Source organism: Anomaloglossus baeobatrachus, chromosome 1, assembly GCF_048569485.1.
Source record: "Anomaloglossus baeobatrachus isolate aAnoBae1 chromosome 1, aAnoBae1.hap1, whole genome shotgun sequence".
Classification (NCBI taxonomy): domain Eukaryota; kingdom Metazoa; phylum Chordata; class Amphibia; order Anura; family Aromobatidae; genus Anomaloglossus; species Anomaloglossus baeobatrachus.
The window spans coordinates 540,851,503-540,864,210 of NC_134353.1; the positions used below are offsets into that span (position 1 = coordinate 540,851,503).

General features: G+C 42.9%; 1 protein-coding gene across 1 annotated transcript in view; it reads left to right on the forward strand.

The window, feature by feature from the left end:
- FKTN (fukutin) overlaps positions 1 to 12,708 on the forward strand; it is a 72,900-nt gene that overhangs the window by 39,592 nt on the left and 20,600 nt on the right. The window contains exon 8 of the mRNA XM_075316648.1: positions 303 to 436. Coding sequence (XP_075172763.1) covers positions 303 to 436 — 134 coding nt within the window. The remainder of the gene's footprint in view (positions 1 to 302; positions 437 to 12,708) is intronic.

Here is a 12,708-nt window from a genome sequence, read left to right on the forward strand (position 1 = left end):
CTCAAATACTCAAAACTTGGTTCTGCAGATGTAATCATGTAAATACCCTTAATTTTTTTTTTTGCGGCCCTTCGGATTGGTGCAGTATGACAATGTGGCCCGTGGATCAAATAATGTTTTGCACCTCTGTTCTATAGGATTATTTAGTGAGTTATTAGCTAATGTGATTTATTTTTGTAGTATCAGATATTAATATGGTGAGTTATTTTTTACAGTCTTACATTGTGAAATGTTTAAGCAATTCATACTGTATATCTCATATTATTTGCCTCTATTTTATTTTTTTTTTTTATAATTTAAAGGCTGGTATCGACAGTGTAACATCATTCCTTACAGTAAAGATGTGGATCTGGGGATCTTTATACAGAACTACAAGCCTGATCTAGTTCCAGCATTTCAGAAGGCCGGACTCCCACTGAAGCATAAATTTGGCAAGGTTGGAATTCTATTTTTACCAGCAGTAAAAAAAAAAAGAAAAAAAAAATACTTTAATGAGATCCTGCCAACAGGTTCTTTACACCTTAGACTAATGTCATCTATGTAAAGTTGCTGTAATGCTGATTAAATCCAGAGATTTGTAATGGGTGGTGGATATGCTCGACTTGACAGTGCAGGAATGGGGAGAGGTGGAGGATACATTTTATTCTTCAGTGGTCAGTGCTGGGGACTGTTTGATCCAGATTGTATTTGAGAATCCAGTTTATTATACTTCAGAAAGGTTGAGGAGGTTTGGGAAAGCCCCGGGTGATTTGTGTTTTCATTGACAAGAGGTGATGGCCTCCTTTCTGCACTCAACTTGGTCCTGTCTAAAGAATCTTCCATTCTGGTCTGAGCTACTTCTGTTTCTTCACGAGCTCTTTCTTTCCCCTCTTTCTCCCGTGGTATTGTCCTGTAAAGTGTGTGCTGAGTATTATAGATGAGCTTATTGATGGGTATTACGACAGACTCTACTTTTTATACTTCTGTTTTTCTGTGCTAGCAAATTTAGTTATAATGGCAAGGAAATCCACGAAAGCCCCTGTATGCTCCACTGGCTGCAATTAGTTATCACATATGGTCTACTATATAAAGTCCTTCATACAAATAGGAGGTGCTTTTATAAATTTGATAAAGTAAGGCATGGGGATGGTGGTTAGTAACCGCACACAATGCTTAATATGATCCCGAGCAGATCTCTCTCTCTTTCTCTTTCTCTCTTTCTATTTTTCTCTCTCTCTCTTTATTTCTCTTTCTCTCTTTTTTTTTCTCTCACTCGCTCTCCATATCTTTCTCTGTCTCTCTGTGTGTCTCTGTCTCTCTCTCTGTCTCTCTTTCTCTGTCTCTCTTTCTCTGTCTCTCTCTCTGTCTCTCTTTTTCTGTCTCTCTCTCTCTCTCCTCTCTCTCCTTTCTCTCTGTGTCTCTCTCTCTCTCTCTCTCCATATCTCTCTCCATATCTCTCTCTGTCTCTCTTTCTCTGTCTCTCTGTGTGTCTCTCTGTCTCTCTCTTTCTGTCTCTCTCCATATCTCTGTCTTTCTCTCTCTTTCTCTCTCTCTCGCTTTCTGTCTCTGTGTGTGTGTGTCTCTCTCTCTTTCTGTCTCTCTCCATATCTCTCTGTCTCTCTTTCTCTGTCTCTCTCTTTCTCTGTCTCTCTTTCTCTGTCTCTCTTTCTCTGTCTCTCTCTCTCTCTTTCTCTCTCTTCATATCTTTCTCTGTCTCTCTCTCTATGTGTGTGTCTCTCTCTCTGTCTCTCTCTCTCTCTGTATCTCTCTGTGTATCTCTCTCTCTCAGGTGGGGGTTGGTACTGGTCACTTTTATCTCACAGGCTCCAGATCTTTTCCAGGTGCCATCATTACATAGGGATTACAATACTTGCATAAGATCTTAGACAGGGAAGACAAGAGTGACCTATTCGTCACTCACAAGAGCCAGGTGGTGGGTGGAGAAATAGGGAGTGAGGCCAGAATGATGGAAATGCAGTGTGGATCGTATTTTCAAAAGCAGAAATAAGAATTTCTAAAACAAATCTATTGATTTAATCAACATTACAGCAACTTTACATAAATTACATTGGTTTGGGGTATAATTGTGTTATTTATAGTCATTTATTTCTTTTAAACAAAATATGTTTATTTCAAATTTCAAACTAAAATTAATACACAAATATGGGGTTATCAAAACCCAAAACTAACATCCCAACCAGCAAACATTCAATAAGTACTCAAGTAATATATTGAAGAGTTGCAGCTTTTTTGAAAGAGAAAAGAGATATTAGGTAAGCCAACAAGTGGAGATTAATACAATTCCTACAACATCGGCTATTTGTTATGCACAGTGCTAGCAACAGAGGAGCTTCAAGGAAATGATTCACTATAACATTTTGCAAGTACATTCAGCAGGGTTCAATTCCTAGCTTCAGCTTAGAGCAGGTCAAGGCGAAATCTAAACAGGTCCCTAGACGAGTCATTTATTACCACCTCTGTTGTAAAATGCCTCCAAAAAAAATTCATACCCCACAAAATTTTCTACATTTTTTTTTCTTCATTTTACACCGACAATCTTAAAATGGTGGTCTGAAGTCAAACTAAATTTCATTCTAAATACCTATTTATTTAGTGCCGTAATCTTCGTTGTTTTCTAATATACTTTTATTAAAATTCTCTACAGTTCCCTAACTGCTATTATTTTTTTTTCCCTATTTCCCATGTGATGACGCTTTTATTTGAGAATCCCCGTGCATGCTGGCATACTCAAACGAAACGTCTTAATGGTCTAGAGGCTACTGTCACAGCCACTGCCTCCTCCCTGAAATGAAGCATCATCAGTGAAGCACGTTTCAGGGTCTGTACTCACACTTGCTGTGTCCTTGCAAGCTGTGTACTGTATGATCTGTACAGTGGCAGCATCCGCTCTGTTGTCGGCTCAGATCAGTAATAATCAGCCGACAACAGAGAGGTGTCTGTATCCGGCTTGCAGTGACATCACTAGTGGGGGCGGTGCTAGTCTCCTTCATGCCAGTTATTGACACCTCTCTGTTGCAGGCTGATTATTACTTATCTGAACAAACAACAGAGCGGATGCTGTCACTGTGCAGGTCACACAGTGCACAGTGAGCAGGAAGGAACAGAACAGGGACAGAGCAGCCCCTGAAACGAGTGTCACTGGTGGCGCTTATTTCAGGGAGGGGGCAGGGGCTGTGACTGTGACCAAATCCTCTGCCCCCTGGCCTGATAACGCTTTGTTTGAGTATAACAGCATATTTAGGGATTTCCAAACAAAGCATCATCACAAGGGAAATAAAAAAAGAAAAGAAAAAATAGTAGATAGATAGTGTAGATAATTTAAATACAAATATATTAGAAAAAAGCTTACATTGCGGCACTAAATAGATAGGGATTTAGAAAGAAATTTAGTTTGAGTTTAGACCATCCATTTAAATGTATTTTATTGGTATTTAATGTAAAATACAAACACTAAGTAGCAAGTATTTATGAAGTGTCAAGAAAATGATACATGTTTTTTTAATATTTTAAAAATATACTAAACAAAATATAAGAGCAATACTTTTGTTTTGGCTCCCATTTTTCATGAGATGAACTCTTAAGATCTACGGACAATGAACACAGGTGTATTGTATTGATGCCATGTTGAATGCACAGAGATACCATCATGAGGTCCTGAGGCCCATTGTTGTCATTCACCCACAACCATCACCTCATGCTGCAGCAGGATAATGAAGGGCCTCATATTGCAAGATTCTGTACACAATTACTGGAAGCTGAAAACATCTCGGTTCTTATATGACCAGCATACTCACCAGACACGTCACCCATTGAGCATGTTTGGGATGCTCTGGATCAGCGTATTTGTCAACATGTTCACGTTCCTGCCAATATTCAGCAACTTCGCACAGCCATTGAAAAGGAGTGGACCAACATACCACACGCCACAATCATCAACCTGATCATCTCTATGTAAAGGAGACACTGTGTGAGGCAAATGGTCGTCACACCAGATACTGACTTTTTTTTTTTTCCGACCCCTCCACCCCCCTGGAAACCCTCAGTACTGTAAAACAGCACATTTTAGAGTGGCACACCTGTGTAATAATCATGATATCTAATCAGCGTCTTGACACGCCACACCTGTGAGATGGAAGGATTATCTTGGCAAAGGAGACATGCTCACTATCACAGATTTAGACAAATTTGTGAGCCATATTTGAGAAAAAGGCTTTTTGTGTACTTAGAATAAGGGGTACTTTGCACACTACGACATCGCAGGTGCGATGTCGGTGGGGTCAAATCAAAAGTGACGCACATCCGGCGTCGATGTCGATATCGTAGTGTGTAAATCCTTTATGATACGACTAACGAGCGCAAAAGCGTCATAATCGTATCATCAGTGTAGTGTCCGACATTTTCATAATTGAGCTGCAGCGACGGTACGATGTTGTTCCTCGTTCCTGCGGCAGCACACATCGCTGTGTGAGAAGCCGCAGGAGCGAGGAACATCACCTTACCTGCGTCACCGCGGCTCACGCTGGCTATGCGGAAGGACGGAGGTGGGCGGGATGTTTACGTCCCACTCATCTCCGCCCCTCCGCTTCTATTGGCCACCTGCCGTGTGAAGTCGCTGTGACGCCGCACGACCTGCCCCCTTAGGAAGGAGGCGGGTCGCCGGCCAGAGGGACGTCACAGGGCAGGTAAGTGCATGTGAAGCTGCCGTAGCGATAATGTTCGCTACAGCAGCAATCACAAGATATCGCTGCTGCGACGGGGGCGGGTACTATCGTGCTCTGCATCGCTAGCATCGGCTTGCGATGTCGTAGTGTGCAAAGTACCCCTTAGGCCCGTTTCACACGTCAGTGAAAAACAGTGACGTTTTTCACTGGCGTGTAAAACACGCACATGTCCCTGCGTGTGCCGTGAATCACGGCACACGTGGGTTGTCTAAGTGCAATCCGGGCTCCGTTCTCCGTGGCCCATGATTGCACTTAGCAATCAACTCACCTGTGCCCGCTCCCGCTCTCCGTGGTGCTGAATCCTCCCGCAGTGCAGCATCCGGCCGCCGGTGACCCCTGCAGCAGCTGCTTCCGGGTCGGCTGTCTTGTGCATCATTAAGATGCGCGACAGTAATCAGCCGGCTTAGAAGCAGCAGGCAGAACGGGCTGCAGAGGACATCGCTGGACGCCGGGTGAGTTAAAATGTTTATTATTTTAAATGCACGTTTTTTTCTGGCACGTGTTTCACGGACCACACCACTGCGTGGTCCATGGGACATCAGTGATGCCAGAAAAAAATGGACATGTCTCCGTGCGGCAATCACGCACACGCGGGTACGCCGCACGGAGTTACGTGCAGTGAAAAACTGCACTGACTCACTGATGTGTGAGCAGACCCATTCATTATAATGGGTCTGCGTATCTCAGTGATTCTGGTACGTTTAAAAAAAAGCACAAACGTCCCAGAATCACTGACGTGTGAAAGGGGCCTTAGTCTTAGATCTTTGAATTCAGCTTATGAAAAATAGGAGCAAAAAAACCCATTGCTTTTATATTTCTGTTCAGTATATGAATCTGAAAATTGTGATGTGCATTTGTATTCATCCCTCGTGAGTCAATATATTGTACAACCACCTTTTGAGGCAGTTACTACTGCAAGTTTTTTGGTATATGTGTCTACCAGCAATATAGCTGTATCTCAGTGAGATTGGATGGAGGCGTGTGTTAACAGCAGTTAACAAGTCTTGCCACAGATTTTTAATGGAAGTTAGGTCTGGACTGTGACTGGGCCATTCCCACACATGAATATGCTTTGATCTAAACAATTTTCAATTATAGATTTGGCAGTATTTTAAGGGTCATTGTCCTGCTGGAAGGTGAACCTACCCCCAGTCTCAAGTCTTTTGCAGCCTCTAACAGGTTTTCCTCCAGGATCGCCCTGTATTTAGCTCTATCCATCCACTCATCAACTCTGACCAGCTTCCCTGTCCCTACTGAAGAAAAACATCCTCACAGCTTCATGCTGCCACCACCATATTTGACAGTGTGGATGATGTTTTCAGAGTGATGTGCAGTGTTAGTGTTCCACTGCACATATTGTTTTGTATTTAGCTAAAAAGTTCTACTTTGGTCTCAGCTGAATACAAATGCAAGTTACAATTTTCATATTTTACATTTTGAAAATGCTTAGAAAACCATGTATCATTTCCTTTACACTTCAAAAATACTTACTACTTAGTGTTGGTGTAGCACATAAAATCCCAATAAAATATATTTAACAGGAATCTGTCACCAGGTTTTTGCTACCTCATCTGAGAGCAGCATAATGCAGGAAAAGAAACCCCGATTTGAACAATGTACCACTTAGTTTACTGGTTGCAGCAGTTGTGACATAATCATAGTCCCACCCACACCTTAGCTTTGTGTGTACATTGTCTATTGAAAGTGAGCTGCTTATCAGAGGAGGGAGTAGATTAGGACAAGTTGGCACAAGGCAGCTAGTCACAGCATTGATAATGTCCTAGTAATAAAACCTTGACAGTAAGTAAACAGCACACAGCTGAAATCTCTGTCTCAGCCTCTATCTCCTGCTGTCTTTAGATTACATAGCAGATTCCATTTAAGGTTATGGGTATATTATGAAACAAATGTAAAAATGTTTGTGCAGTATAAATACTTTTTCAAGGCACAAGGCTTAGAAAACTGCAGTAACCAAGCTAAGAATACCAGTGGTTTATGTAAAGCTTACACACGTACAAATGTATAAAATATAATTTTCCTGAAGAATAACAGAACATATACGTTTTGCCAATTACTCACATAACTGGATTACAGTTTGCCATTGCCTATCTTTTTTTTTGTCCCGGCTGGATATATTTTGTAGCTTGATAATATTGGAGAAGAAGAGTAAAAAGTAATCGGCATTCCTTGATCAAAGAAACCCTAAATACATAAGTAAAAAACTTTGGCAAGAAATCAATCTTCTGCCAATATCCCATAATTGTTCACAAAATCAGTCTTTAACAATAAATCAGTCCAAAGATAGAAAATTTCTAAGTATCTTCTATTAAGCCCACTTTACACGCTACAATATATCTTACGATGTGTCGGCGGGGTCACGTCGTAAGTGACGCACATCCGGCATCGTAAGTTACATTGTAGCATGTAACAGCTACGTGCGATTGAACGTTAAAACGTTCATCGCACGCACGTCATTCAATTCCTAAAAATTGAACATCAGATTGTTCATCGTACCCGGGGTAGCACACATTGCAGTGTGTGACACCCTGGGAACGATGAACAGATCTTACCTGCGTCCTGCAGCTCCCGGCCAGCAATGCAGAAGGAAGGAGGTGGGCGGGATGTTTACGTCCCGCTCATCTCCGCCCCTCCGCTTCTATTGGCCGGCTGCCGCGTGACGTCGATGTGACGCCGAACGTCCCTCCCACTTCAGGAAGTGGACGTTCGCCGCCCATATCGAGGTCGTATGGCCGGTTAAGTACGTGTGACTGGGGTTAATCGTTTGTGCGGCACATTCAACAAATTGAACGTGCAGCACATACGATGGGGGCGGTTACGATCGCATACGATATCGTATGCGAAATCGTAACATGTAAAGCAGGCTTTACTGAGTGAGCCTGCTGGATCTCCACAAGGGCTGGTACCTGAAACATAGCAGATTATGAGGGTAAAATTATATTATTTCTCTAGCGTTCTCTAATAAATATTTCTATGTAAATTAAGGCTTGTTAACCAATCACATTTTTATTTTTTTAATAGAAACTGTTTTACATTTTTCAACAATGTAACAGCTGTAGTTTTTCGGAAATGATTAATTCTCAAAATTCCCACTAGATGGCATTGCCATTTAACAGTTGTATTGGAGCATCAGGGCTAAACAGCATTATATTGTGGCTGCAATTTCTTATATGTACAGAATAAATAGATGCATTTCAGTTAGTTACTCATGGAAAGAAACATTATCAGACAATTGGAATTGAAAGTTTTCAAATGATAATATCAAAACGGTCCTGTGCAAACACATATAGATATACTACTGCAAACATAGTAACATAGCTCTTAACAAATAGTAGTTTACCTCCTAGTGACTGAGCCAGTTTTGACCTTTTATGACCAGGCCTCATTTTTTCATTCTGCCCAGTGTGACTTTACGAGGTTATAACTCTGGAATGCTTCAATGAATCCCGTTGATTCTAAAGGGCGCTTTACACGCTGCAACATCGCTAGCAATGTCGCTAGCGATCGCACCCGCCTCCGTCGTTTGTGCGTCACGGGCAAATCGTTGCCCGTGGCGAACAATATCGCTAGGACGCGTCACACATACTTACCTTCCTAGCGACGTCGCTGTGGGCGTCGAACAACCCCTTTTTTAAGGCGGAGGTTTGTGCGCCGTCACAGCGACGTCACACAGCGGCCCGCCAATAGAAGCGGAGGGGCGGAGAGCAGCCGCATTAACGACACGCCCACCTCGTTGCCGGAGGACGCAGGAACTCTGTTGTTCGTCGTTCCCGGGGTGTCACACGTAGCGATGTGTGTTGCTCAGGAACAACGAACAACCTGTGTCCAGAACGAGCAACGATATTTTGGAAATGAAACGACGTGTCAACGATCAACGATTAGGTGAGTATTTTTGATCATTAGCGGACGCTCGTAGGTGTTACACGCAACAACGTTGCTAACTAGGCCGTTTGTGCATCACGAATTCCGTGACCCCAACGAGATCTCGTTAGCAATGTCGTTGCGTGTAAAGCAGCCTTTAGATGTTTTTTCATGACACATTGTATGTTGTTAATGGTAAATTTAGGACAATATTTTTTGCATTTACTTGTAAAACTATCGGAATTTAGGCAAAACATTTTAAAATGTCGCAATTTTTACATTTTCAAATTTTCTTCCCTTAACCCCTTACCGCCGAAACCTGGTTTTCACCTTCCCAACATGGCCAAATTTTACAATTCTGACCAGTCTCACTTTATGATGTTATAACTCTGGAACGCTACAACAAATCCTAGGGATTCTGTGATTGTTTTTTTTTTGTGACATATTGTAATTCATGAGTGGTAAATTTAAGACGATAGTTTTTGCTTTTATTTGTGAAAAAAAAAATCGGAATTTTGATGGGTTTTTTGTTAGGAAGTTACAAGGGTTCAAAGATTTATCATAAATTTCTCATTTTTCCAACAAAATTTACAAAAACAATATTTTTTTTAGGGACCACATCATATTTGAAGTATTTTTACTTTATGTTTTGAGGGTCCTAGGTGACAGACAATATCCAAAGTGACACCATTCTAAAAACTGCACTCCTCAATCCTCTCAAAACCACATTCAAGAACTTTAACCCTTTAGGTACTTCAAAGGAAATAAAACTATGTGAAAGGAAAAAATGAAAATTTTACTTTTTGCCTCAAAATATTCCTTTAGCCTATAATTTTGCATTAGCAGCGCTGGGGTCCTGGGTTCAAATCCCACCGAGGACACCACCTGCAAGGAGTTTGTATGTTCTCCCTGTGTTTGCGCTGGGTTTCCTCCGGGTTCTCCGGTTTATTCCCACACTCCAAAGACATACAGATAGAGAATTTAGATTGTGAGCCCCAATGGGGACATTGTTGCCAATGTATGTAAAGCGCTGTGGAATTAATAGTACTGTATAAATATTATTATTATTGTAGAAAATTGACCATGCATTTTATTGTACAGTACAGCAATACCTAATTTTTGGTGGAAAACTACTTTTTGGGTGCACAACAGGGCTCTGAAGAGAAAGATTACCAATTAATTGGCTGTAATAGATAGCGGACACCATGTCATGTTTGCAGAGCCCCTGATCAGCCTAAATAGTGTGAACCCCCACAAATGACAACATTTTAGAAACTGTTCCCTTCAAAAAAAATATTTTTTTCAGAAGTTAACAAAGTTGTGGCCAAACGTTTATGAACGCTTAAAAAGAGGGACACCGCTGGATTATAGACCAGAGAAAGTCCACAGTGTCTCCATCTGCCTCATTATAGTGCATGTTCTGTCGGTCGTTTGATCTTAATAATGTATTTCAGAGCTTTATACAAAATCCTTTCTGTAAATGCTCCGCGTAGGATAAATGGGAGCCGCCCTGCACTGCAATCTTTAGGAAGTGGAATAAACAAATCAATAGCATTTAAATAAATTTTATTTTTTATGCCATTCACCTTGAGGTGTAAGTGATAAGATTGTTTTATTCTTCAGGTTGGTGCGTTTACAGTAATACCAGATTTATATTTAGGTTTTTTTTTTAAGGTTTGGCTACTACTATACAGTAAAGCCAGCTTTACACCTTACAATTAGGTGTGTGATCTCGTATGCGATGTGACACGCCCAGGTCGCATATGCGATTGAATGAGATTGCACGTAGGTCGTTCATTTGCTGTCACACGTGCGTTAGTAGTCTGTTAAATTGATCAATTTTGTGTGCGATCCTTTAGATCATGTGTTCCGTGACGTATGCATTGGGCACCTTTTTTTTTATTTTTATTTATTGACTTGCCAAGCGTGTGTAATGTGTAGGGATGCGTTTTTACTATGTCATCTGCCATTCAGCTCTGCTACATGGCCGCTGACAGCAGACACAGACAGCCATGTAGCAGAGCTGAATGGCAGATGACAGCAGACACAGACAGAGCCGCACTGTCAGAATGAACTCGGGTGAACTTCACCCGACTTCATTGTCATGCTGCGGCTCTGTCTGTGTCGCGTCCTGATTAGCGGTCTCCTGTGAAGGACTCACCAGTGACCGCTAAACTCCTGAGTAAGTGAATTGAGCAGCCCTCTCTCATATACTCACCGATCCTCGATCCCCGGCGCTGCACGGCATTCACACTGCTCCGGCGGCTTTTACTGTTTTGAAAAAGCCGGCCGCCCATTAAACAATCTCATACATTAGATGCGACAGTTCTGGGACTGTACCCGGCTCTTCCCGATTTGCCCTGGTGCGTTGGCAAATCGGGGTAATAAGGAGTTATTGGCAGCCCATAGCTGCCAATAAGTCCTAGATTAATCATGTCAGGCGTCTATGAGACACCCTCCATGATTAATCTGTAAATTACAGTAAATAAACACACACACATGAAAAAATCCTTTATTATAAATAAAAAACACAAACATATACCCTGGTTAACCACTTTAATCAGCCCCAAAAAGCCCTCCTTGTCCGGCGTAATCCAGGATGATGCAGCGTCGCATCCAGCGCTGCTGCATGGAGGTGACCGGAGCTGCAGCAGACACAGCCGCTCCGGTCACCTCGACACAGCTAATGAAGAGAGCCGCGTGATCAGCTGAGCTGTCACTGAGGTTACCCGCTGTCACTGGATCCAGCGGTGGATGCAGCGGTGGCCGCGGGTAACCTCAGTGACAGCTCAGCTGATCGCGCTACTCACCGCTGCTCCTCTCACCTCCACGCAGCAACTGAGGTGAGTAGCGCGATCAGCTGAGCTGTCACTGAGGTTACCCGCGGCCACCGCTGCATCCACCGCTGGATCCAGTGACAGCGGGTGACCTCAGTGACAGCTCAGCTGATCACGCGGCTCTCTTCATTAGCTGTGTCGAGGTGACCGGAGCGGCTGTGTCTGCTGCAGCTCCGGTCACCTCCATGCAGCAGCGCTGGATGCGACGCTGCATCATCCTGGATTACGCCGGACAAGGAGGGCTTTTTGGGGCTGATTAAAGTGGTTAACCAGGGTATATGTTTGTGTTTTTTATTTATAATAAAGGATTTTTTCATGTGTGTGTGTTTATTTACTGTAATTTACAGATTAATCATGGAGGGTGTCTCATAGACGCCTGACATGATTAATCTAGGACTTATTGGCAGCTATGGGCTGCCAATAACTCCTTATTACCCCGATTTGCCAACGCACCAGGGTAAATCGGGAAGAGCCGGGTACAGCCCCAGAACTGTCGCATCTAATGTATGCGGCAATTCTGGGCGGCTGCTGACTGATATTGTTAGGCTGGGGGGCTCCCCATAACGTGGAGCTCCCCATCCTGAGAATACCAGCCTTCAGCCGTATGGCTTTATCTGGCTGGTTTTAAAATTGGGGGGGACCGCACGCCGTTTTTTTTTAATTATTTAATTATTTATTTCACTGCACAGTATAGACACGCCCACCGGCTGCTGTGATTGGGTGTAGTGTGTCACCTGTCACTCAGCGTGGGGGCGTGTCTCACTGTAACCAATCATAGGCGCCGGTGGGCGGGGAAAGCAGGGAATACGAAATTGTTTAATGGGCGGCCGGCTTTTTCTAAACAGTAAAAGCCGCCGGAGCAGTGTGAATGCAGTGCAGCGCCGGGGATCGGTGAGTATGAGAGAGGGGGTAAGAGGGATAGACTGACATGGACAGAGAGAGAGGGACAGAGACAGTGACGGACTGACAGAGATTAGTGAATGACAGACATTGTGAGGCGCTTCAGAACGCAGCTTTTCAGCTGCGCTCTGAAGCAGACCTTTTTTAAGCTGCGGTGCAGAGCGCACACCTGCGCACATAGAATCAGACACCAAAATTGTATGAGGGATGTCACACGTTACAATTGACTAGGTTCATACAACAAAATGTCCAATGTATGAGGAATAAACGACGTGTATGCGATCACCGTATTTTCGTTCAATCTTGATCGCACGTAGGTGTCACACGCAAATACGTCACGAACGATGCAGGATGTGCGTCACTTACAACTT